The following is a 22,740-nucleotide window of genomic DNA, read 5'->3' on the forward strand; positions in this document are numbered from 1 at the left end:
TACTTACATCAATTATTGTGTGCTTATGTTTAGTTTTAATAATTTATTAAATATAAATAATACGTAGCCACAAACGAAAAACACAAGAACTAAACGCCACACATGACGCTGTTATACTGATGTGCACGTTGTTTGATCTCCCTCCATTGATTGAAGCAACTTATACTACACAAAATGAACACATTTCGACATAAAGTCCATCTAAAGAACGCCAGACAACCATTGATGACTGGCTCAGCAAATCGATCTCCCACTCCCATTATGGGAGTGGAAGAGAAGAAAGTTTATACAAGCAATGCTTTGAGATATGTATGTGTTTTAGGTGAGAGACTTTTAAATACTCTTCATAGCATTCGTTCTAGATAAATTATCTCGTTTTATAGTATTGAAGATACCTAGTAATGCCAATGTGTGTTGAGTAAAAAAGCAAAAAAAAAAAACTTTCACTATGGAGAGTATTATTATTTTGTGCATTTACATGTGCTGTACTCTTTATATAAAGGAATATTCCTGGTTTATTGAAGAGTTTGTCTACTTTGTGAAATACCGGTAAAACAAAGTTACATGAAATAAATCTTTATGTAAGTCATGCTATATATAGAAATTCACCACAAATCAAATTGGGTTATAATAACCTTTCATTAAAATATCTAATGGAAATAATAAGCTGAAATAAAAGAAACAACAACGGAAATAAAAAATATTAAAATAATAAAAATAATTTTCACATAGTCTGATGTTGGGTAGCTATTCTAAATTCACACTGATATACATGATTTGTATTTTGACAGTACATTATATTGATTACTAGCCACCAAAAGAATTTGTTAAATCTATTATTACCATACAAATTATTCACTGTTACTTAGTTCGTTTTTCGTTTTATTTATATTTTTTCAATAAAAAAATGAATTAAAAACATATACTCAAAAAATGTTAACCCTCTATTTCACTAAAGACAATTTAACTTTATTTTAGTTCATGGAATTTTTATGTTCGGAGAAAGTTTCCTTAACGCAAAAAAATTTTTGGAAACGTTAGTTAAATGAACTAAAAAGCGGGAAAAAGTTATACACAAATGAAACATATTAACTAAATTCGTACTTCTCACAAAATATGTAGTTCATTATTTCTTTAGATTTGTAAATTTTACTACAAATGCGCCCATCTTGAACTGAAGACATTCTTGCAATTTTGAACTCCAAAATGTTCTTTAACAAGTGAAAAAATATAATTATGTTTTTATAAAATTGTATTTATTAAATACAAATTAATTATTTTTATTAAAAAAATAAAAACTTAATTAAAAACAAATTAGTTTTCTGAGCGTTTGAAGTTATTTTAACATTTGACCATATATGATTACAATGTAATCGTTTAGGAACCATTGCTCAATGGTTTCGTTCTACTACCACAATTCAAATAACTAAACAACTAGTTCTGATACGGTGCACTGAAAAAACAGTGAACCCACCAGGAAAGATAACTTTCGATTAATTTTAGAAAATTTTGATTTTTTTTAGAAAATTTTAACTAAACAGTATTACAAGCGCTAGCATCACTCCGATATGGTAAAAATAAGTAAATATTTTTCGACAAATTCAAGAAAATTTATTAGACATAACTAAGTTTTTGCACTTGTTAAAGAAAATTTTGTAGTTTTAAGAGAAATCTTGGAGTTCAAAATTGCAAGAATGTCTTTAGTGCCATACGAAGTTCATGATGGACACATTTTTGGTAAAATTTACAAATTTAAAGAAATAATGAACTATTTTGTGAGAAATACGAAATTAGGAAACCTTTATGCTTTATTTTTGTATAATTTTTTCCTGTTTTTTAGTTCATTTAACTAACGTACGCAAAAAATTATTTGAGTAAAGTAAACTTTTTCCAAACATAATGATTCTATGAACTAATATAAAGTTAAATTGGCTTTAGTGAAATAGAGAGTTCACTTTTTTTTGAGTGTGAATCAGTAATCGAAATGGGGGCAATTCATACTCGCGTAAGACATGTCTATGTTAAATTCGCCACTCAAACCCATTGAACGTAATCAGAAGTAGAACTACTATACTTTACTCGATGTGTGGCTACATTCTGGAACAAAACTAGTTCCTTGTACCAGCGGGTATTGTCCCTACTTGTATAAGCACTCCACATGTGTAGGATGTTATTTTAGTGTACAATAATGAATTCAAAAAGTACATATATCACATATGAAAGAGCTTTGTGAGCAAGAGTTTTTCGTTTAAATTTGCTTTTGAAATTGAATTAGTGGTTATTGATCGTAATTGTTTATTCAAGAGCTATCGCAAATGTACGTATTTAATATTAAACTCACCATACATCCTCGTAAAGAGGCCTATTTCTTGATGTGCGTTTTCTATGTATTCATTTCTTTGACAAGTAGTAATCTCAACATGGATAGCTCTGTACATAATAGTGTTGATGTAAGACGTTTTGTTATGGTAATTTATTTAAATAAAATATTATCATCCATTAAACCCCGAGTAGCTTTAATTCGATGTTATTAATTCTTTGTGGCAATCGTATTGCGGTTTCGGTATGTTATAATCTCAATTTTGGTACAAATATTAGAACCGGGTTTATCGTTAGGGATAACCTATATTTTTATATAATATTTGATCCGGGTTTAGCTTTGGATATTATTAGTTAGTTGACCCCATAGATGTAATAATTAGAGTTTACAACACCATTCCCGATGAGAACAATGCATGGGATACGTCGTATATAAGGAGTGACAGTAAAATTCGGGTTGTATTCGTCCGAATGTCCAGCCAATTGAGGGTCATAATTATATTAAACGGACGTAAATAATTTAAATGGAACTTACCACTCCTTATCTTTACAAAATCTTTTTCGAAGATTAAAATATTGTTCTCGCTAGAAGTAAAAATCTTATTCGGAGATTAAAATATGGTTCTAGCTTGAAGATATGCGAAATCCTTGACTTAAGGGAGTTTCGTGGTCACTTTGTTATAAAACGTTTAATTATAAAACGTTTCTATTATGTATATATCCGTTAAAAACTGAATTTTACAATCACCAACTAATATTGTCTCTATCCGTTGAAAATTTTTAAATGAATAAAATTTTAATTTTTTTTTATTTTTCAAATTCCTATGGCAACAAAATTCCTATGGAAACCCTTTTCATTGGAAAGCTACTTAGACATAACTGCAGTAAAACAAGGTGAAGAAGCCTCTTAACAAGAGGGAGATAAAATAAAACAACTTTAACCACGTTTCAATTGCTCAAGTAAAATAAAATACTTGGTTCTTTTAATATATATAGGCCTATTGTATATGCTAACAATTATGGCAAACAAAATTCAAAAGAAAAACGGGAAAGTTACATTTTTTTAATATCTATTATGTATTATTTTTTCAGTATCAAAAAATATGTATAATTCATTTATAATATAAAAAATTTCATTAACGTAATGTATTCATTCATAGTCATTCAAAAAACCAGTATTGTTTTCAATTATGTATCTTTTTGAGACAATTTATGAATTAAGTGTTTGAAAATTTTTTGTGAACACTATACAATTTTAGGTATAGCCCCTTCGTTTATAGCGGGTGACGCAATTAATATTTTTTTATGATTTTTTGCATTAGAGCTAGCAGGTGCCAGAGATGTAAAACTATCGATAGTCACACCATTTGATATTTTCGATAGTTTCAATAAAAACAATCGATAGTATCGATACTATCGGACATTTTGCAATAACTAATTATTTCCCATTTGAAATGTTTTTCTTTGAGAACTTGTTGATATTATTTGATTTCAAACAAGTCATTCAGACTCCGTGGATGCTGGAATGTACAAAATACTTAAGGCCCAAGTTTTTATCACCAACATCTTGAGCCTGAAATAGATCGGCTCACTATGTGTTAACTTGTTTTCTTGTGTTTATTGTAGGAAAAAACTTTTTGCTACAAAATAAAAGGAGAGGCAATTCATTTCACGCATAGTCACGTCAACTTTAGGAAAAAATAATCTTTTTTAAAGAAATAAGTCTTTAGACATTAAAATAAATCTGAATTTTTCAGTTTTGGGTTATTGTTACCTACATTAACAGGTTGGCTGATAAGTCCGTCTAACAAAGAAAAACACATTTTTTCAAGAGCGATACAACGATTATAACGACCTTCCAATTTTTTGATACCACTTTGGTAGTACTCCTTCGGTTTTGCCTAAAAAAAGGCCTCAGTTTCGGCGATCACCTCTTCATTGAAGCCAAAATTTTTCCCTGCGAGCATCCTTTTGAGGTCTGAGAACAAGAAAAGGTCGCTGGGGCCAGATCTGGAGAATGCGGTGGGTGGGGAAGCAATTCGAAGCCCAATTCATGAATTTTTGCCATCGTTCTCAATGACTTGTGGCACGGTGCATTGTCCTGATGGAACAACACTTTTTTCTTCTTCATATGGGACCGTTTTGCCGCGTTTTCGACCTTCAAACGCTCCAATAATGCCATATAATAGTCACTGTTGATGGTTTTTCCCTTCTCAAGATAATCGATAAAAATTATTCCATGCGCATCCCAAAAAACAGAGGCCATTACATTGCCAGCGGACTTTTGAGCCTTTCCACGCTTCGTAGACGATTCACCGGTCGCTGTCCACTCAGCCGACTTGGACTCAGGAGTGTAGTGATGGAGCCATGTTTCATCCATTGTCACATATCGACGGAAAAACTCGGTTGTATTACGAGTTAACAGCTGCAAACACCGCTCAGAATCATTAACACGTTGTTGTTTTTGGTCAAATATGAACTCGCGCGGCACCCATTTTGCACAGAGCTTCCACATATCCAAATATTGATGAATGATATGACCAACACGTTCCTTTGATATCTTTAAGGCTTCTGCTATGTCGATCAACTTCATTTTACGGTCATTCAAAATCATTTTGTGGATTTTGTTGATGTTTTCGTCGGTAACCACCTCTTTCGGGCGTCCACTGCGTTCACCGTCCTCCGTGCTCATTTCACCACGCTTGAATTTTGCATACCAATCAATTATTGTTGATTTCCCTGGGGCAGAGTCCGGAAACTCATTATCAAGCCAAGTTTTTGCTTCCACCGTATTTTTTCTCTTCAGAAAACAGTATTTTATCAAAACGCGAAATTGCTTTTTTCCACCAATGTGGTATCACAATGGACTGAATAGTCTAAGTGAGCCTGATACATCGGGTTGCCACCTAACCTAACCTAACCTAAGGTTGGTACTATATAAAAATAATATGCATTTAATACTAGCGACACCATCTATGTGCCAGCCAACCTGTTAGAACATAGCATGGCCGGTATTTTTTAGTGATCTGGGTGTCTTCGATAGTATCGCTATCGGAAAATAAATATCGATAGTACCTTAAAAGTAAAACTATCGATAGTTTTGCAGCTCTAGCGGGTGCATCTAACTTCGCTTACCAAGCTACAAAATTATTATATGCATTGTTAAGCGCACTAAAGTTGCAATGATTTCCTCATGTAAACTTACTGCTTCTGAAAGCGCTAAAATTCATACAAAGAAGAAGCACATTCAAGTGAGGCATTTCTTTATAAAATCATCACTGAATTCCTGGCAGAGGAAAGCGTTGATTGACTTGCCTTAGAAAGCTGCTGAATTTTTTTACTGGGATCTTGAACCCCTGTGAAATATTTATTCGAAAATACAATATGATTTTTGAATAAAGCAAGACACCACATACATATGTATTTTAATTTGAGATCTTTTATTAAAAAACTTAATCTAACTATAGATTTGTTTGGCTAGGGCGAAATTCGGACGGGTGTATAGATTGTATGTGATTGTATAGTTCTTGACTATGCATGAATATTTCCTGACATGCCAGGCACTTCACAGTACCCCCGCTATGTAAATGAATTTGCTTTTCGCGATGATCTGAACCAAAATGGTAAAACAATCCAAACGAGTTTTTATAACTTTTGGCACAATATGGACAAGGATGGCCATCCGCCGTATGTGTTGTAGAGTGCTCTCGTAGATTATTAGCAAACCCCAAGCCTTTGTCTGGTTGTTGCACCAACCCGTGTAGCGCAATCCTGTGTCGACGGTAAACCCATTTGTTATTAAATTCTTTATTGCATGTAGAACATGTAAAAGTTTTGCGGATCATATGTTGAATTGCATGGCTTTGATACCGGCTCCTGTCTTTGAATTTGCGATCACAACATAAAATATAAAATTCTTTGCCTTTATGCTCATTTGTGAAATGAGTCCTTATTAGAGTAAACGTTTCGAATGTTTGTTGACAAACATAACACTCCAAGGCTGAATTCCATTTGGCTATACTCTCCTCCAATTCCTTTTCCGATCTCCTACGGATTTTTTTCAATGACGTGGTTTCATTTGTTGATTTGCTATCTTGTGAACTGGAATCTGTATTCAGCTCTGATTCGTTCTCGATCTCCATCTGAATATTATTGGAATGGTCATTCAAATCGACAAACTCAAAATCATCAGAAGGTATGCTGCTGCCCAAAGCCGCATCTTGTAATGAAGATTTCGTTTGGGTTTGGTCGGCAATTTTAGCTTGAACGTTTATTTCATTATCGGTAATTATCAACTGACCTCTGCCAAATACAGGGGAAGAGGGAACTTCAGATTGGTTAGTGAGGGTTTCCAGCAACATTTCTTGCTTATCATAATCATTAACATTGGTTATGGAATTCCTGCAGTATTGTACTTGGAATGTCTCCGTATTTCCGCTATCATGTGATAAACTTTTAATATCACCTTCTTGAATAAACTCCTCATTTTTGATTTGGCTATTTAGATTTTCCTGCAACAGAAGTATGCTCTTATGGAAATTATTGAATCCTGATATATGTCGCCAACATTCCATACATAGAACTGACACAGAATTTTTTGGTCCACATTGAATTTCCAAATACTAAAATGTTCAAGAATTTTTCAAAATATTCCAAAGGGATTTTAGGGTTTAGTGGCATTTTGAATTTACCTTTGCATCAAAAAATTGTATTGTGATACTATAGACTTGATTTGGTTGGCCCTTGGAATCACATACTCCTACACTGTCATTACAGCTTATCTTACATAATTGACATGTATAGGCACCTGTTATTTTTTTATCTCTGCGGAGTAACTAAAAAATGTAAAGGGATCAGAATATTTTGGGGTCAGTATGGAAGCATAATAGCTGTATATTTAGGTTAGGTGGCAGCCCGATATATCAGACTCACTTAGACTATTCAGTCCATTGTGATACCACATTGGTGAACTTCTCTCTTATCACTGAGTGCTGCCTGATTCCATGTTAAGCTCAATGACAAGGGACCTCCTTTTTATAGCCGAGTCCGAACGGCGTTCCACATTGCAGTGAAACCACTTAGAGAAGCTTTGAAACCCTCAGAAATGTCACCAGCATTACTGAGGTGGGATAAATCCACCGCTGAAAAACTTTTGGTGATCGATCGAAGCAGGAATCGAACCCACGACCTTGTGTATGCAAGGCGGGCATGCTAACCATTGCACCACGGTGGCTCCCAGCTTTAACGTTATATCTAAATCTGAACCGATATGGGTGCCATTTTTTTGGTTCAGTTGATACCACAGAAAGATACCTTGTGCTAAATTTGAGTAAGATCGGTTAATAAAAAAAGGTGTTTTTACCACATTTGGCAAAATGGGACGATACATATAAGGGAGCTATATCTAAATCTGAAGCGATTTGTGCCAAATTTCAATCGACGATCGGTTAAGAAAAAGCGCAATGTGACCCCATTTATCGAGATCAGGCGATACATACCCAGCAAAAAAATTTGGAAGTTCTTCCAAAGGCACAACTTTAAAATCACTTCCAGAAGATGCAATTCTTTATTTTAACTACCCAGGAAGTTCTTTTAATAAAATTTTTTATAACTTGGTTTTTTCATACTTTTAATGAGCATTTTTTACTTTTTTGTTTCAAATAGGTTAAAAACATAGTATGAATTAATAAAATGGTAGAAATCATTTAAATTTTGTCGAAAAAAATGCTAAATCCAATCTGAAAAAATTTTGAATTTTTGAAAATATTTGAGGTCAAACGTTTCTGACAAGCGTAGAATCCATTAAAAATTATAAAAATTATTTATTTGACAAAATATCACAGAATTTTTTAATTTGCATCCAAAACATTGAATTCGGATCACACCTCAAGAAGTGATGCCAATTCAGTGCAAAGGCTGTTGAAATGACAAGCCCATGTTAAATTCATCGCTTCTGCGTCAATTTTGCACCACTTCCGAATCCAAAGAGAACATTTTCACTACTTTTTTGGCGACGCTTTTTTTTGCTGGGTGTATGTACATGTGAGTTATATCTAAAATTGATCCAATTTTACCAAATTCCCTGTGTCAAAAAACCATCGTGTAGCAAATTTCATCAAAATCGGTTAACAAATGCGACCGGAATCCTGCGAACACCAAATACATGGATGGACGGACACCAAGGAGGTGATTCTGGGTCGATCGATATACATATTAGAGGTGTGCACGTGACACGAAATTGTCGTGACTCACGAAAATTTGCGTGACTCATGCATGAGTCGTGAGTCACGCATACTGATTTTTTCACTCAGGTTCTATTGGTAAATTACTCATAAAATTATTCGTGAGTCACGACATGTTTCGTGAGTCACGATATTTTTCCTGATTCACGATATTTAAAAGATTTTCCAACATAAGTGTGCGTGAGTACAAATCTTCTTTTCGTGAGCGTGAGTCCTACCAAAAAATATCGTGCGTGAATGTGCGTGAATAAGATTTCTCCGTCGTGAGTGTGCATGAGCAAAATATTACTCACGTGCACACCTCTAATACATATATTATGGAGTCTAAAATCAATATTTCTGGTAAGCACATTTTTTGGCAGATCAACTATGTGGCCACTATTTGGTTAAGGGTATAAAAAGGAACATTTGTTATTACAAAGTAGAGGCGACAGAAAACAGAACTGGGTGACGCCGACACAAACTATGATATTTGAGATAAAAGCTGACCTAAAACTGCATGACATTAGATAAATTTATTTTATCTTTCCTCACGACAGTCACCTATTGCCTAGGGATCCATAGTACAAACCAATAATCGATTTTTTGACTTTTCGATTATTGACTTTTAATCAAAAATCGATTTTCGATTATTTTTACCAATCAAAATTCGATTATTCGATTTTTTAAAATCGAATTTCATAGAAATAATATAGCTTAACCAACAGAGGAAAAGAATGTTTGTCAAATTTCGGAATTACCACATTCCTCATCAGCATCCTCTACTTGCAGCAAAGCTAAATGGTGATACGGTCAAAATGCATTTAAAAAACCTGAACACCCCTTATTTTGAAGGTGTGTGTGTGTGTAGAATGTTGCTCCTATTTTGATTTTGGAATTCACTCTTCAGTTGTCAAAATGCCGTCCAAGCAAGAAGAGCAGCGTATCAAACTTTTGCTCGCGCATCGCGAAAATCCGAGCTACACGCACGCAAAGCTGGCAAAATCGCTAGAAGTTGCCAAATCAACCGTTACAAATGTAATTAAAGTGTTTGGGGAACGTTTGTCGACAGCCAGGAAGTCTGGATCGGGGGGAAATCGAAAACCGGAAGCCGCTGAGACGACAAAGAGAGTTGTCGGTAGTTTCAAGCGAAACCCTAACCTCTCTCTCCGAGATGCCGCAAATAAGCTGGGTGTATCGTCTTCAAACGTGGATCGAGCCAAAAAACGAGCCGGACTATCGACTTACAAGAAGGTAGTGACTCCAAATCGCGATGATAAACAAAATACGACGGCCAAAGCGCAATCCCGGAGGCTGTACACGACGATGCTGACGAAGTTTGACTGCGTGGTTATGGACGACGAAACCTACGTCAAAGCCGACAACAAGCAGCTTCCGGGACAGGAGTTTTATACGGCAAAAGGAAGGGGAAAGGTAGCAGATATTTTCAAGCACATAAAACTGTCAAAGTTCGCAAAGAAATATCTGGTTTGGCAAGCCATCTGTACCTGTGGCTTGAAAAGCAGCATTTTCATAGCTTCCGGGACTGTCAACCAAGAAATTTACGTGAAAGAGTGTTTGAATAAACGTCTGCTGCCTTTCCTGAAGAAACACGGTTGTTCCGTACTGTTTTGGCCGGATTTGGCATCTTGCCATTACGGTAAAAAGGCCATGGAGTGGTACGCCGCCAACAACGTGCAGGTGGTTCCCAAGGACAAGAACCCTCCCAACACGCCAGAGCTCCGCCCAATAGAGAAATACTGGGCTATTGTCAAGCGGAACCTAAAGAAGACCAAAAAACTGCTAAGGACGAGCAGCAGTTCAAGGCAAACTGGCTTTCTGCGGCGAAGAAGTTGGACAAGGTGGCTGTACAAAATCTGATGGCAGGTGTCAAGCGTGAGGCCCGGCAATTCGGATTTGGAAAAGCGAAAGCCTAACTGAATATTTTTCCTGAATTTTATACTAATTGAACTTGAAAAAGAAATTTAATTTAATTTTTTAAATAAACGATTTCACCGATTTACACGCGTTTTCCCTTGACGAAATTTTGACCGTATCACCTTTATCAACCAATTATCAGAATAAATTCAGGCAGTTCATTAAACCCAACAATGAACCACACTTGAACCTCCCGAAAAAAGGTTTTGTATGATAGCCGGCTTATGCCGAAATAAATTCAAAACAAACATATCTCTTTTCCTATGCCAATGTCAAATGTTCAATATAAAATTTTTAACATGTAAAAATTAAACATTTTTTTAGTAAAACAAAACCGGATTTTTATTCTTATCGGTAATAGAAATCTATAAATACAAATAAATAAATATGTGCTCGGTTCCTCAGATCTAGGTACTTCTCAATTTAAATGAATCCAATGAATAAAATTATTAAAATCGATTTTTGATAGTCAAAATAAAAACCTAGTTCAAAATCTAAAATCGATATTTGGTAGTTAAAACTAAAGATTAGTTGAAAATCTGAAATCGATTTTACGACTATTTTTAGGTTAATAATCGATTTCGACTTTTTTTAGATTTTCATGCGAAAATTCGAATAATCGATTTTCGAATTATAGATTCCTACTATTGACGCAGTTTCGCTTCAAAGTTTCGTTCTTTTGTAATTTCTACTCTTTGGTGGTGTATTTGGTGTCAATTCAAAAACTTTATGCGCAAGGGAACTACAAAATGCAATATTTTCGTAGTTTCTTAATTTTTGAAGAAGAGAATTTTTTCCGTGTAGGAAATTAATGTAGTAACAAGTAAACACCTTCAAAATCATAAGTCTAAATAAAGCTTTAATTTAATTTTGAACAAGTTTAGAATATTTACCCGAAAATTTCATTGGGTTCTTCAAAAAAAAAGAAGAAAAAAAAAATAATAATAAATACAATAACACATTTTAATTTCAAAATTTTTATTAATACAACTTATAATAAACAGACTATAGATTTATTTCGTCGTAACATCTTTGGACGGATGCATGGTTTGCATGTGTCTTAACAATTTTTTAATATGTTTGAATCTTTCTTTGCATGCCTGACATTTCATAAAGCCAAGACTATCTCTCTTAACTTCCCTTTCGTAATGCACTGAAGTAAAATGATAAGCCAAACTGGTAGAGAATTTAAAAATCTTGGTACAAAATGGACAAGGATGGCTACGCTCCCCAGTATGTGTGGCATTGTGTTCTCGTAGATCACTAGGAACCCTGAAGCGTTTGTCACATATATCACAGACATGTTTGTAGTTTTCTTCGCTCTTGCGAATTATGGGCCCCTCTGGAGTGCCGTGTTTCACGAGTCTATGGTGAAGTAAAATCCATTTGCTACCAAAATATTTATTGCACGTCGTGCATTGGTAAGCATCCGGATACATGTGATAACCTGCGTGCTCTTCAAGTCGGCTCCTGTATTTGAATTTGCGATCACAACATAAAATATAAAATTCTGTGCCTTGATGCTCATCTGTGAAATGTGTCCTTATTAGAGCAAAAGTTTCGAATGTTTGTTGGCAGACATAACACTCTAAGGCTGAATTCCATTTGGCTATAGTCTCCTCCATTTCCTGTTCCGATCTCCTAGTCTTTGGCAATTTTTTCAATAAACTGGTTTCATTTGCCGATTGACTATCTTGTGAACTGGAATCTGCATTCAGCTGCGATTCGTTCTCGATCTCCATCTGAGTATTATTGGTATGGTCATTTAAATAGGCAAACTCTAAATCATCAAGTGGCATGTCATCAGCCAAAACCGCATCTTCTAAGGAAGACTTCGATTGGATTTCGTCGACAAGTTCAGTTTGAAACTTTATTTCATGATCGGTAATTATCAACTGACCTCTACCAAATACAGAGGAAGAGGGAATCTCTGATTGGGTAGTGGGGGTTTCCAGCAACATTTCTTGCTTATCATTATCATTGACAGTGGTTATGGAATTCGTGCAGTCTTGTAATTCGTATTTCCCCGTCGTTATGATATCATGCGATACATTTTTAATATCATCTTCTTCCATAAAGTCCTCATTTTCAATTTGGTTATTTAGATTTTCCTGCAACAGAAGTATGCTACGATGGAAATTATTGAAATTTGCTATATGTCGCCAGCATTCCATGCATAGAACTGATACTAAATTCGTTGCTCCACGTTGAATTTCCAAAAACTAAAACGTTCGAAAATTTCTTAGAATATTCCAAATGCATTTTTGGGGTTTGTGCCATTGTGAATTTACCTTTTCATCAAAAAATTGTATTGTCATATTATAGACTTGATTCGGTTGACCGTTGGCATCACGTAGTCGTAAACTGTCATTACATGTACTCCTACATAATTGGCATCTATAAGCATCCGTCATTTTTTATCTCTGTGGAGTAAATAAAGAACGTAAATGGATCAGAATAGGGGCCGGTAAAACTGTGAATATGTAAGTTTTAAAGCTGTATGTTTGCCCTTCTCCAATTTGCTGGGCTCCCCACAAAAGGAATATGAACGAATGCCAAAATTAGAGATGGTCTGTATCAAACTTTTTTAGGTTTGCGACTGTCGCAAAGTTGTAAACGCTGTAAACGTTACATACGCGTCGTAAATGTAGAAAAAGTAAAAAAAGTCGCAACCTCAAAATACTTTAGTCGCGTCATCTAGGCAGCGAATTCGATGATATCCAAGACGATGGTATGTGCCAAACTAAATTCAAAAAAAAAAAATGTGCATAATTTCACACAAAAAAAAAATAAAATATGAATTTGTACATAAATTTGTACATTTTTATAAATTTATGGACTTTTCCATAAAAAATATGTACACTTACATAATATATTGTTTTCGTAAATACTTGTTGTGAAATTATGAATTTTTTAATAATATATATGGACGGTTTCATAAAATCAATGAAACTTTACTTAATATATCAAAAAATACTGGTTTTCTCTTAGCGTGAGCGAACAACAACATAGAGTTACTCTCATATGTAACAATACAAGCATATAATACGAGACAAAAAAAAACGAAACATAACGTTTTGAAGGCAACACGTGTGTTTGAGTTTTTCAGTACAGTTTGAGTCGCCGTCGCGATTCCAAGAATTTTTATTGCTGTATAGTAATATAAAATATCATAAAATTATGTTGTTTACTGGTTGGACTATAATGCGGTTTTTAGTAAACCGCATAGTAAACCACACCATAGAATGGTGACGGGGGTACAATAAGTTTGTCATTCCGTTTGTAACACATCGAAATATCGATTTCCGACTATATAAAGTATATATATTCTTGATCAGGGAGAAATTCTAAGACGATATAATGATGTCCGTCTGTCCGTCTGTCTGTTGTAATCACGCTACAGTCTTCAATAATGAAGCAATCTTGCTAAAATTTTGCACAAACTCGTCTTTTGTCTGCAGGCAGGTCAAGTTCGAAGATAGCTATATCGGTCCAGGTTTTGATATAGTCCCCATATAAACCGACCTCCCGATTTGTGGTCTTGGGCTTATAGAAATCGTAGTTTTTATCCAATTTGCCTGAAATTTGAAATCTAGAGGTATTTTATGATCATAAAGAGGTGTGCAAGAAATGGTGAGTATCGGTCCATGTTTTGGTATAGCCCCCATATAGACCGATCTCCCGATTTTACTTCTTGGGCTTATAGAAACCGCAGTTTTCATTCAATTTACCTGAAATTGGAAATCTAGAGGTATTGTAGGACCACAAATACGTGTGCCAAAAATTGTGAATATCGGACCATGCTTTGCTATGGTCCCCATATAAAACGACCTCCCGATTTGGGGTCTTGGGCTTATAGAAACCGTAGTTTTTATCCAATTTGTCTGAAATTAGAAATCTAGAGGTATTTTAGGACCATAAAGAGATGTGCCGAAAATGGTGAGTATCGGTCCATATTTTGGTATAGCCCCCATATAGACCGATTTCCCGATTTTACTTCTTGGGCTTGTAGAATCCGAAGTTTTTATCCTATTTGCCTTAAATTGGAAATCTAGAGGTATTTTCGGGTCATAAAGAGGTCTGCCGAAAACGGTGAGTATCGGTCCATATTTTAGTATAGCCCCCATAAGAACGATCTCCCGATTTAACTCCTTGGGTTTCTAGAAACCGTAGTTTTTATCTGATTTGCCTGAAATTGTAAATATTCTGGTATTTTAGGCTCACAAAAACGTGTATCGGATTAAGTTATCGGTCCATTTGGTAAAGCCTCCGTATAGACCGACTTCATTTCTTGAGGGTGTAGAAGGCGCACTGATCATGAAAATTGTAAAATTTCCAGATTTTACTTCTACAGATTTAAGATTTCAAATCAAGACGTTATTTTATAATTTTCTTGCACACTTCCAAGAGATGTTAATGATTCCTCTAAAACTCAAACAAAAATGGTTCTTATAAATCCAGAATCTGATATAGTCCTCATAGGTGAAATCTTTAAATTTATCTTCGGGAAGTGTCCTCAAGTCCTCAAGCTCTCCTGAAATTTCAAAGGAAACCCTAATAAAGGGTGATTTGTTAAGAGCTTGATAACTTTTTTAAAAAAAAACGCATAAAATTTGCAAAATCTCATCGGTTCTTTATTTGAAACGTTAGATTGGTCCATGACATTTACTTTTTGAAGATAATTTCATTTAAATGTTGACCGCGGCTGCGTCTTAGGTGGTCCATTCGGAAAGTCCAATTTTGGGCAACTTTTTCGAGCATTTCGGCCGGAATAGCCCGAATTTCTTCGGAAATGTTGTCTTCCAAAGCTGGAATAGTTGCTGGCTTATTTCTGTAGACTTTAGACTTGACGTAGCCCCACAAAAAATAGTCTAAAGGCGTCAAATCGCATGATCTTGGTGGCCAACTTACCGGTCCATTTCTTGAGATGAATTGTTCTCCGAAGTTTTCCCTCAAAATGGCCATAGAATCGCGAGCTGTGTGGCATGTAGCGCCATCTTGTTGAAACCACATGTCAACCAAGTTCAGTTCTTCCATTTTTGGCAACAAAAAGTTTGTTAGCATCGAACGATAGCGATCGCCATTCACCGTAACGTTGCGTCCAACAGCATCTTTGAAAAAATACGGTCCAATGATTCCACCAGCGTACAAACCACACCAAACAGTGCATTTTTCGGGATGCATGGGCAGTTCTTGAACGGCTTCTGGTTGCTCTTCACTCCAAATGCGGCAATTTTGCTTATTTACGTAGCCATTCAACCAGAAATGAGCCTCATCGCTGAACAAAATTTGTCGATAAAAAAGCGGATTTTCTGCCAACTTTTCTAGGGCCCATTCACTGAAAATTCGACGTTGTGGCAGATCGTTCGTCTATTCATGATGAAATGTCAAAGCATACTGAGCATCTTTCTCTTTGACACCATGTCTGAAATCCCACGTGATCTGTCAAATACTAATGCATGAAAATCCTAACCTCAAAAGAATCACCCTTTATTTGGTACATGGTGGTGGGTATTTAAGATTCGGCCCGGCCGAACTTACTGCTGTATATACTTGTTAATACATATTATGGAAAAGTACACATTTTTCAATAACGAAAAATATGTATACTTCATTTATAATATTAAAAACTCCACTCATATTATGTATACATTCGTAGCCAATGAAAACCTGTAATTTTTATTTTATGAATTGTTTTCATATGATTTATGAATCCCGTGTTTGGAAAGTTTTTGTGAACACTATTTATAAAATAAATGTATTATTTTTTTGTGTGTTCTTCTAGTCAAAATTAGGTTTTCTACAGTAGTTGTACGACTTTTGCGACATACGTATTATACAGTCGCAAAAGTCACAGTTTGTGACAATTTTAACGGAATGTACTACAAACGTCACTATCACACCAATTTGTTTCGTCCACACATTTGTGTGATTTGAGTTAATAAAAACTATTTTCACACCGAAAAATACGGTCATTTGAATTGTTATTTGTAATTGTGTGTATGTCAAATAAGGTCTTAGAAAAAATAAGGTCATGGAAAATTGTCCACCAAACATTGTTTCAACAAAGCCAGAAGCGATTTCTTCTAGATGTAATCGACCTCAAAACTCACATTTAAACAAAGTGAACATTCTACCTAACTAAACTATATAAATATTTTTCGACAAATTAAAGAAAATTTATTAGACAATTATTCTTTTTCACTTGTTAAATAAATTTTTTTTTAAGTCGTCTCGTCATTCATTTGGTATTCCTGCGAAGTGGCGAAGGCGACGATGACGATTACTTTTTGTACCAATTACAATACTCGGTAATAAAAGGCCGATATCACTAGAAAACAATCAGCTGGTGTGCAAAAAAAGAATTTTAATTTTTTCGGTTTAAAATATTTTTATTTCTGACGTAATTCTAAGTCGGAAAATCAAAAAAAAATATTTAATTTGACGCGGAAAAAATGTGGATATGTATTCGAGGACAGTTAAACTTCCAAAACTACAAAAATTGCGACGACGCTGAGATCAATGGCACAAGGATCATCGTGAAAGAAAACAATCAGCTGATGTGCAAAACTGAATTTTAATTATTTGCGTTTAATGCTGTTTGTTTGTAATCCAATGTTGACTCGGGAAACGATTTAGATATCTAGATTAGGACAATAACAACATCCGGCATATACAATTGGAACGACGTTGACATTATGTGTCCAAGGATCATTCAAAGTTCGACACAATTGTTACCTAAGTTTGGTGCTAAATAAAATACATTGGCCTTGAAGGATTTCTATTAAAAATAAATGGAATTGAAAATCAACACGTTTACTTTAATTGTACAGTGTTCTTTTCTATGATTTGAATGGGATGACCATAACTGCTATAAACATGTACTGATTTTTTCCCCAGTTTTTTGTAATTGTTGAAGATTAGTGACTTTACCTCTTACCAATTTCCATTTTTTACATTTATTTTTCAATTGTTCGATTAATAAAGTCTAAAAACTTCTTCAAAAATTAAACACTAAACTCGTCGCTGGTAAATTTAAAGGCGACAAAAAGCGACGATGTTGGCGACAAAAAGCGACACCAGGAATACCGATTTTCTTCGATAGCAGAATATATCGACGAACAAAAAACGACAAAACGACAAAAAGCGAGGGCGATTTCAGGAATAAGGGTGATTATAAAAAAATTCGCTATCGTGACTTGAACCTGAATTGTTACCGTTCGTTCACGATTTTGGAACGTAATTTTTATACCCTCCACCAAAACTTTGTCGTAATATTGGTCTAAGACCCCATAAAGTATATATATTCTGGGTCGTGGTGAAGTTCTGATTTGCACCGAAAGAATTCTCTTCGTTAATTTTAAGAAGAAGTCTACATTAACTATTGTTCGTGAATTCTTCATTAAAATAACGAAATTTTCATTCATTTTCGTAAATTTTACGAATAACATTTTACAAATATACGAAACTTCGAAATATTGTACATTAACTTTTTTTCGTAAAAAGTTCGTACTTTTAACGAAACTTTCCTCACATTTCATGAATTTTGTCAAGAAGATTTTACGAATTTTCTACGAAACATTCTGCGTTAAAAATTCTTCATAAAAAGTACGAAACATTTTCTTTGAAATAACGAAGAAGTTTCATTGAAGTTGTAAAATTTCCATTTGCGGCATTAAATTGTCTTTTATAATGTGCTTGAGTGTATTCCTTTATTCTATTTTTTTATGGAAGTCTATGCTAATTCTCATTTGGGTGATAGCGCGCTACGAATAAAAGTGAAGCAATAAAACTAAAAATTATTCAAAAACTTAAGATGTAAAGTACTGATGTCATTTTTCACACTAGTAACTACAACCAAATACACTTTAGACTATAACATTTTTTTCTAAAAGTTCGAACATTTTTGAAAAAAAAAGTACGAAAGTTTTTCATAAAAAGTACAACAATTTTTCATAAAAACTACGAAAATTTTTCATAAAAAGTACGAAACATTTTCATAAAAAGAACGAAATTGTTTCATAAAAAGTACGAATTTTTTTCTTACTAACTACGAAATTTTTGGAAGTACTTTTCTTCGTAAAAAGTACGAAATATTTCGTACTTTTAATGAAAAGTTTCTTTTGTTGTAAAACAATGACAAATTTCGTACTTTTAACGAAATTTTTCGTTCTTTTTACGAAGAAAATTCTTTCGGTGTGGAGATTTTTTCCCTAATAAAATCTTGCAAACCATAGCAGACGTTGCCAGCTGGTTGTTGATAACAAACAAAGCACCAGTACAGTGTACATGTTCTACAACTACAATTGGAATGTAAAAAAATTTTATTTTTCCGGCATTTGCTTTTGTGTTGTTCGTAAAGAGCAATGCTGCTCAAAATTTAATTTCGTATTTTTGCGGTTTTGGTCACATTTTTTGTTTAAATGTGAACTTTTAATATACTAATTTATTTATAAATCATCTGGTGCATCATAAACGTTGTAATTTTGTGGAAAATTGGCTCTTATTTTCTTCGATTACACTGTGACGCAAAATTCAACCTTTTGTGTCCAAACAAAAAATCACTTATCCCAGTCGAAAGTACTCACTCGATGAGAGGAGAAAAGTAATTTCTGTATTTTGCGAGATTGGTTGCTGTTTGTCTTTTATGAGCCTCTAAAGTTTTCTCGCCAAATTCGATTTTGAGAACTTTTTGCAATGTTCGTATGGCCATAGCTCGAAAAATGCTGTGAATTTATTTTTGAGGTATTCTCCAAAGAAGTGCTCAAAATCGAATTTGGCGACAAAACTTTATAGCTCATAAAAGTCGGCAGAACGGCAACCCATCTGGCAAAATCGAGACAATACTTTTCTTCCCTCTCGAGTAATTTCGGCTGGGATAAGTGATTTTTTGTGTTGCACTGAGTTACTCTAATCTTCGGAAGTACCAAACATCGTTTGACACCGATGGATCATCTATCTAATATAGGGTATATACCTATAGACTAGGGATGCCAGACGTGCTCTTTTAAAGAGCACATGTGCTCTTTTTTACAAAATATGCACTTAAAACAAGACAGGCCAAAAGAGCACGTAAAAGTGCTCTATTTTTATTTAAGTGCGCTTTTTATTCATCACAGCAAATATTAATCCAACGCAATTCTATAAATGGTAAAAGTAAACTGAAAATACGTAAATGTCGCAAAAAGAGATTTTCCTAGCCGTTATTTTCTAATTAAATAGAGTTTTACTTTATATTTCAGGGTCGTAGAAGAGCACGCCGATGTTGCTTCTTCACTTTGTACTCTGTTCTAAATGTAAACAAACTTCTTCAATAACGTTTTTCACAAAACACCAAAAAAATTACTTACAAAGTATCGTGAGAAAATTAGCTTGAGTTGAATGTAGGTTATTTTATGTTTAGGATATGTTATGTTATGGTTAAATGAATTATATTTCCATATATTGGAATTCAATGTTTTTCTTTTATTTGAAAAAGTGTGCTCTAGTTTTTTCGTACGTGCTCTTTTTATAAGCTGAATGTACTCTTTTTGCCTCTTCAAAATCTGGCATCCCTACTATAGACGATACCTTTTGTCTGTTCATCCGTCATTTTTTGATTTCCCAGTCTTCTTAATCTTCCCTCCCAACGCCTATATAATACCGTTTGTCTGTCCATCAGTCATTTATTGATTTCCCAGTCTTTTTAATCTTCCCTCCCAACGCCTATGTAAAAAACAAACAACATTGGCACAAGGGTAGTAAACTGGTTTCTGTACTCATGTGTATGAGTATGTGCTAAAGACGAAGCATAATTGATGTATTTCGCTGGCTTGTGTATACTATGTTAGGTTCGTTATTTTATTTTGAATAGAACGCAGGCAAAAACACAGTAAATATAACAACATAAACAGAACCCCGTACGCACACTCAAAAAACATACAAAACTGTTTACATACCTCTCAATTTCTTTCCCAAGTTGTTTGCTACAAAATAATTGAAATCTTTAGACACAAAATTTTTGTCGTCATATATCGACGAAACAACAGACAATACTGTTTTCGAATCACACATTTGCTTTGTACCTAACATTCGCGAGTTGAGTGCATAAATGTTTTGTTTGTCTCTTTCCAGATTACAATAAGAGAATAAAATTAACAACTTCTCTTCATAAATGGTATACAGAAATACAGATAAGTAATCGCTCTCTTTGAAGACTCAAAGCAGGCTGTCATGCAGGGCTGCCAATTTTGCCGATTTATCGACATTTTGACGATTTTTGACTCAAAAAATAGCCGTTTCCGATGACGATATTAGCTCCGTTCAAAAATTGTTACGGGAAGTCATTTCTTTACACCGGAAGAGCCAGCAAAAACGATCCGAAGAGACTACTCTCCGGTTGCTAGAGGCTGTTTGCAGTACATCCCTGCTGCAAATGCAACTTTTAAGAAAGTAGAAAAAAGGTTTTTTTTAGCGAAAAAGTACCTTTTACTAAATTTCAACAAAAAAAATCCATTAGAAGATTATCGTCAAGATTATTGTCAAAATTTTTATCGGAAATAAAATGTTGACAAAATTTTCTATAGAAATAAAATGTTGAGAAAATTTTCTATAGAAATAAAATTTTGACAAAATTTTCTATAGAAATAAAATTTTGACAGAACATTCTATAGATATAAAATTTTGACAAAATTTTCGTCAGAAATAAAATTTTTAAAAAATTTTCTATGGAAATAAAATTTTGAAAAAATTTTCTATGGAAATAAAATTTTCAACAGAAATAACATTTTTACTAAATTTTCTATAGAAATAAAATTTTAACAAAATTTTCTATAGAAATAAAATTTTGACAAAATTTTCCATAGAAATAAACTTTTAACAAAATTTTCTATAGAAAAAAAATTTTGACAAAATTTTCCATAGAAATAAAGTTTTGACAAAATTTTCTATAGAAATAAAATTTTCAACAGAAGTAAAATTTTGACAAAATTTTTTATAGAAATAAAATTTTTACTAAATTTTCTGTAGAGTAGAAGTGAAATTCTAAAAAAAATTATAGAAATAAATGGATCACATTTGCTATAGAAATAAAATTTTAACAAAATCTTGTATAGAAATAAAAATTTGAAAAAATGTTCTATATAAATAAAATTTTCACAAAATTTTTCGTAGAAATAAAATTTTGACAAACCTTTTTGAAGAAATAAATTTTTGCAAACATTTTTTTTTGTAGTAGATTTTGTTGTAGATTATTTTTGCCTCATGTTTCGACATTGACTATAATGGTTGACATTATTTTAGTACGCGTTCGATACCTTCTTATCTAGCAAGTGTTCGTGTGGAAGCGAATTCTTGAAGCACATTCTTGAAATTCAAGAAAATCGTGTTTTTAACTATGGCTTCTAGATAATCGAGATTTTCTTCCCACATGAATTTGTCTGTTTTACTAAATTTCACTTCTGCCTCTCTAGTATACCTAAAAAATAAATTCACAGCATTTTCGATCTATTGCCATACGAAAATTGTAAGAAGTGCTCAAAATCGAATTTGGCGACAAAACTTTATAGGCTCATAAAAGACGGCAGAACGGCAACCAATCTAGCAAAATTGAGACAATACTTTCCTTCTCTCATCGAGTAATTTCGGCTGGGATAAGTGATTTTTTGTGTTGCACTGAGTTACTCTTAATCTTCGGAAGTACCAAACATCGTTTGACACCGATGGATCATCTATCTAATATAGGGTCGATACCTTTTGTCTGTCCATCAGTCATTTATTGATTTCCCAGTCTTCTTAATCTTCCCTCCCAACGCCTATGTAAAAAACAAACAACATTGGCACAAGGGTAGTAAACTGGTTTCTGTACTCATGTGTATGAGTATGTGCTAAAGACGAAGCATAATTGATGTATTTCGCTGGCTTGTGTATACTATGTTAGGTTCGTTATTTTATTTTGAATAGAACGCAGGCAAAAACACACTAAAAATAACAACATAAAAAGAACCCGTACGCACACTCAAAAAACATACAAAACTGTTTACATACCTCTCAATTCCTTTCCCAAGTTGTTTGCTACAAAATAATTGAAATCTCAAGACACAAAATTTTTGTCGTCATATATCGACGAAACAACAGACAATACTGTTGTCGAATCACACATTTGCTTTGTACCTAACATTCGGGTGTTGAGTGCATAAATGTTTTGTTTGTCTCTTTCAAGATTACAATAAGAGAATAAAATTAACAACTTCTCTTCAGATAAATGGTATAGAGAAATGCAGAT

The 22,740-nt window shown here is 33.9% G+C and overlaps 2 protein-coding genes across 4 annotated transcripts in view; both read right to left on the reverse strand.

The window, feature by feature from the left end:
- Positions 1-20,504, reverse strand: part of LOC142228795 (uncharacterized) — a 53,316-nt gene extending 32,812 nt beyond the window's left edge. Inside the window, exons 1-3 of one of the 3 annotated variants that reach the window (XM_075299312.1) lie at positions 20,417-20,504; positions 12,770-12,901; positions 11,428-12,700 (exon numbers count right to left, since the gene is read on the reverse strand). In XM_075299312.1, the coding sequence (XP_075155427.1) occupies positions 11,492-12,700; positions 12,770-12,892 (1,332 nt within the window). In that variant the 5' untranslated portion in view covers positions 12,893-12,901; positions 20,417-20,504 and the 3' untranslated portion in view covers positions 11,428-11,491. Of the gene's footprint in view, positions 1-7; positions 161-11,427; positions 12,701-12,769; positions 12,902-20,416 lie in introns of those variants that run through there. The other 2 variants (XM_075299315.1, XM_075299313.1) reach the window with 2 other exon arrangements.
- The window catches only part of LOC142228796 (transcription factor grauzone-like), an 84,830-nt gene extending 62,309 nt beyond the window's left edge, over positions 1-22,521 (reverse strand). The window contains exon 1 of the mRNA XM_075299316.1: positions 22,503-22,521. The gene's annotated coding sequence lies outside the window, so the exon portion shown is untranslated. The remainder of the gene's footprint in view (positions 1-22,502) is intronic.
- Between the last annotated feature and the right edge of the window lie 219 nt (positions 22,522-22,740).

Source organism: Haematobia irritans, chromosome 3, assembly GCF_050003625.1.
Source record: "Haematobia irritans isolate KBUSLIRL chromosome 3, ASM5000362v1, whole genome shotgun sequence".
Classification (NCBI taxonomy): Eukaryota; Metazoa; Arthropoda; class Insecta; order Diptera; family Muscidae; genus Haematobia; species Haematobia irritans.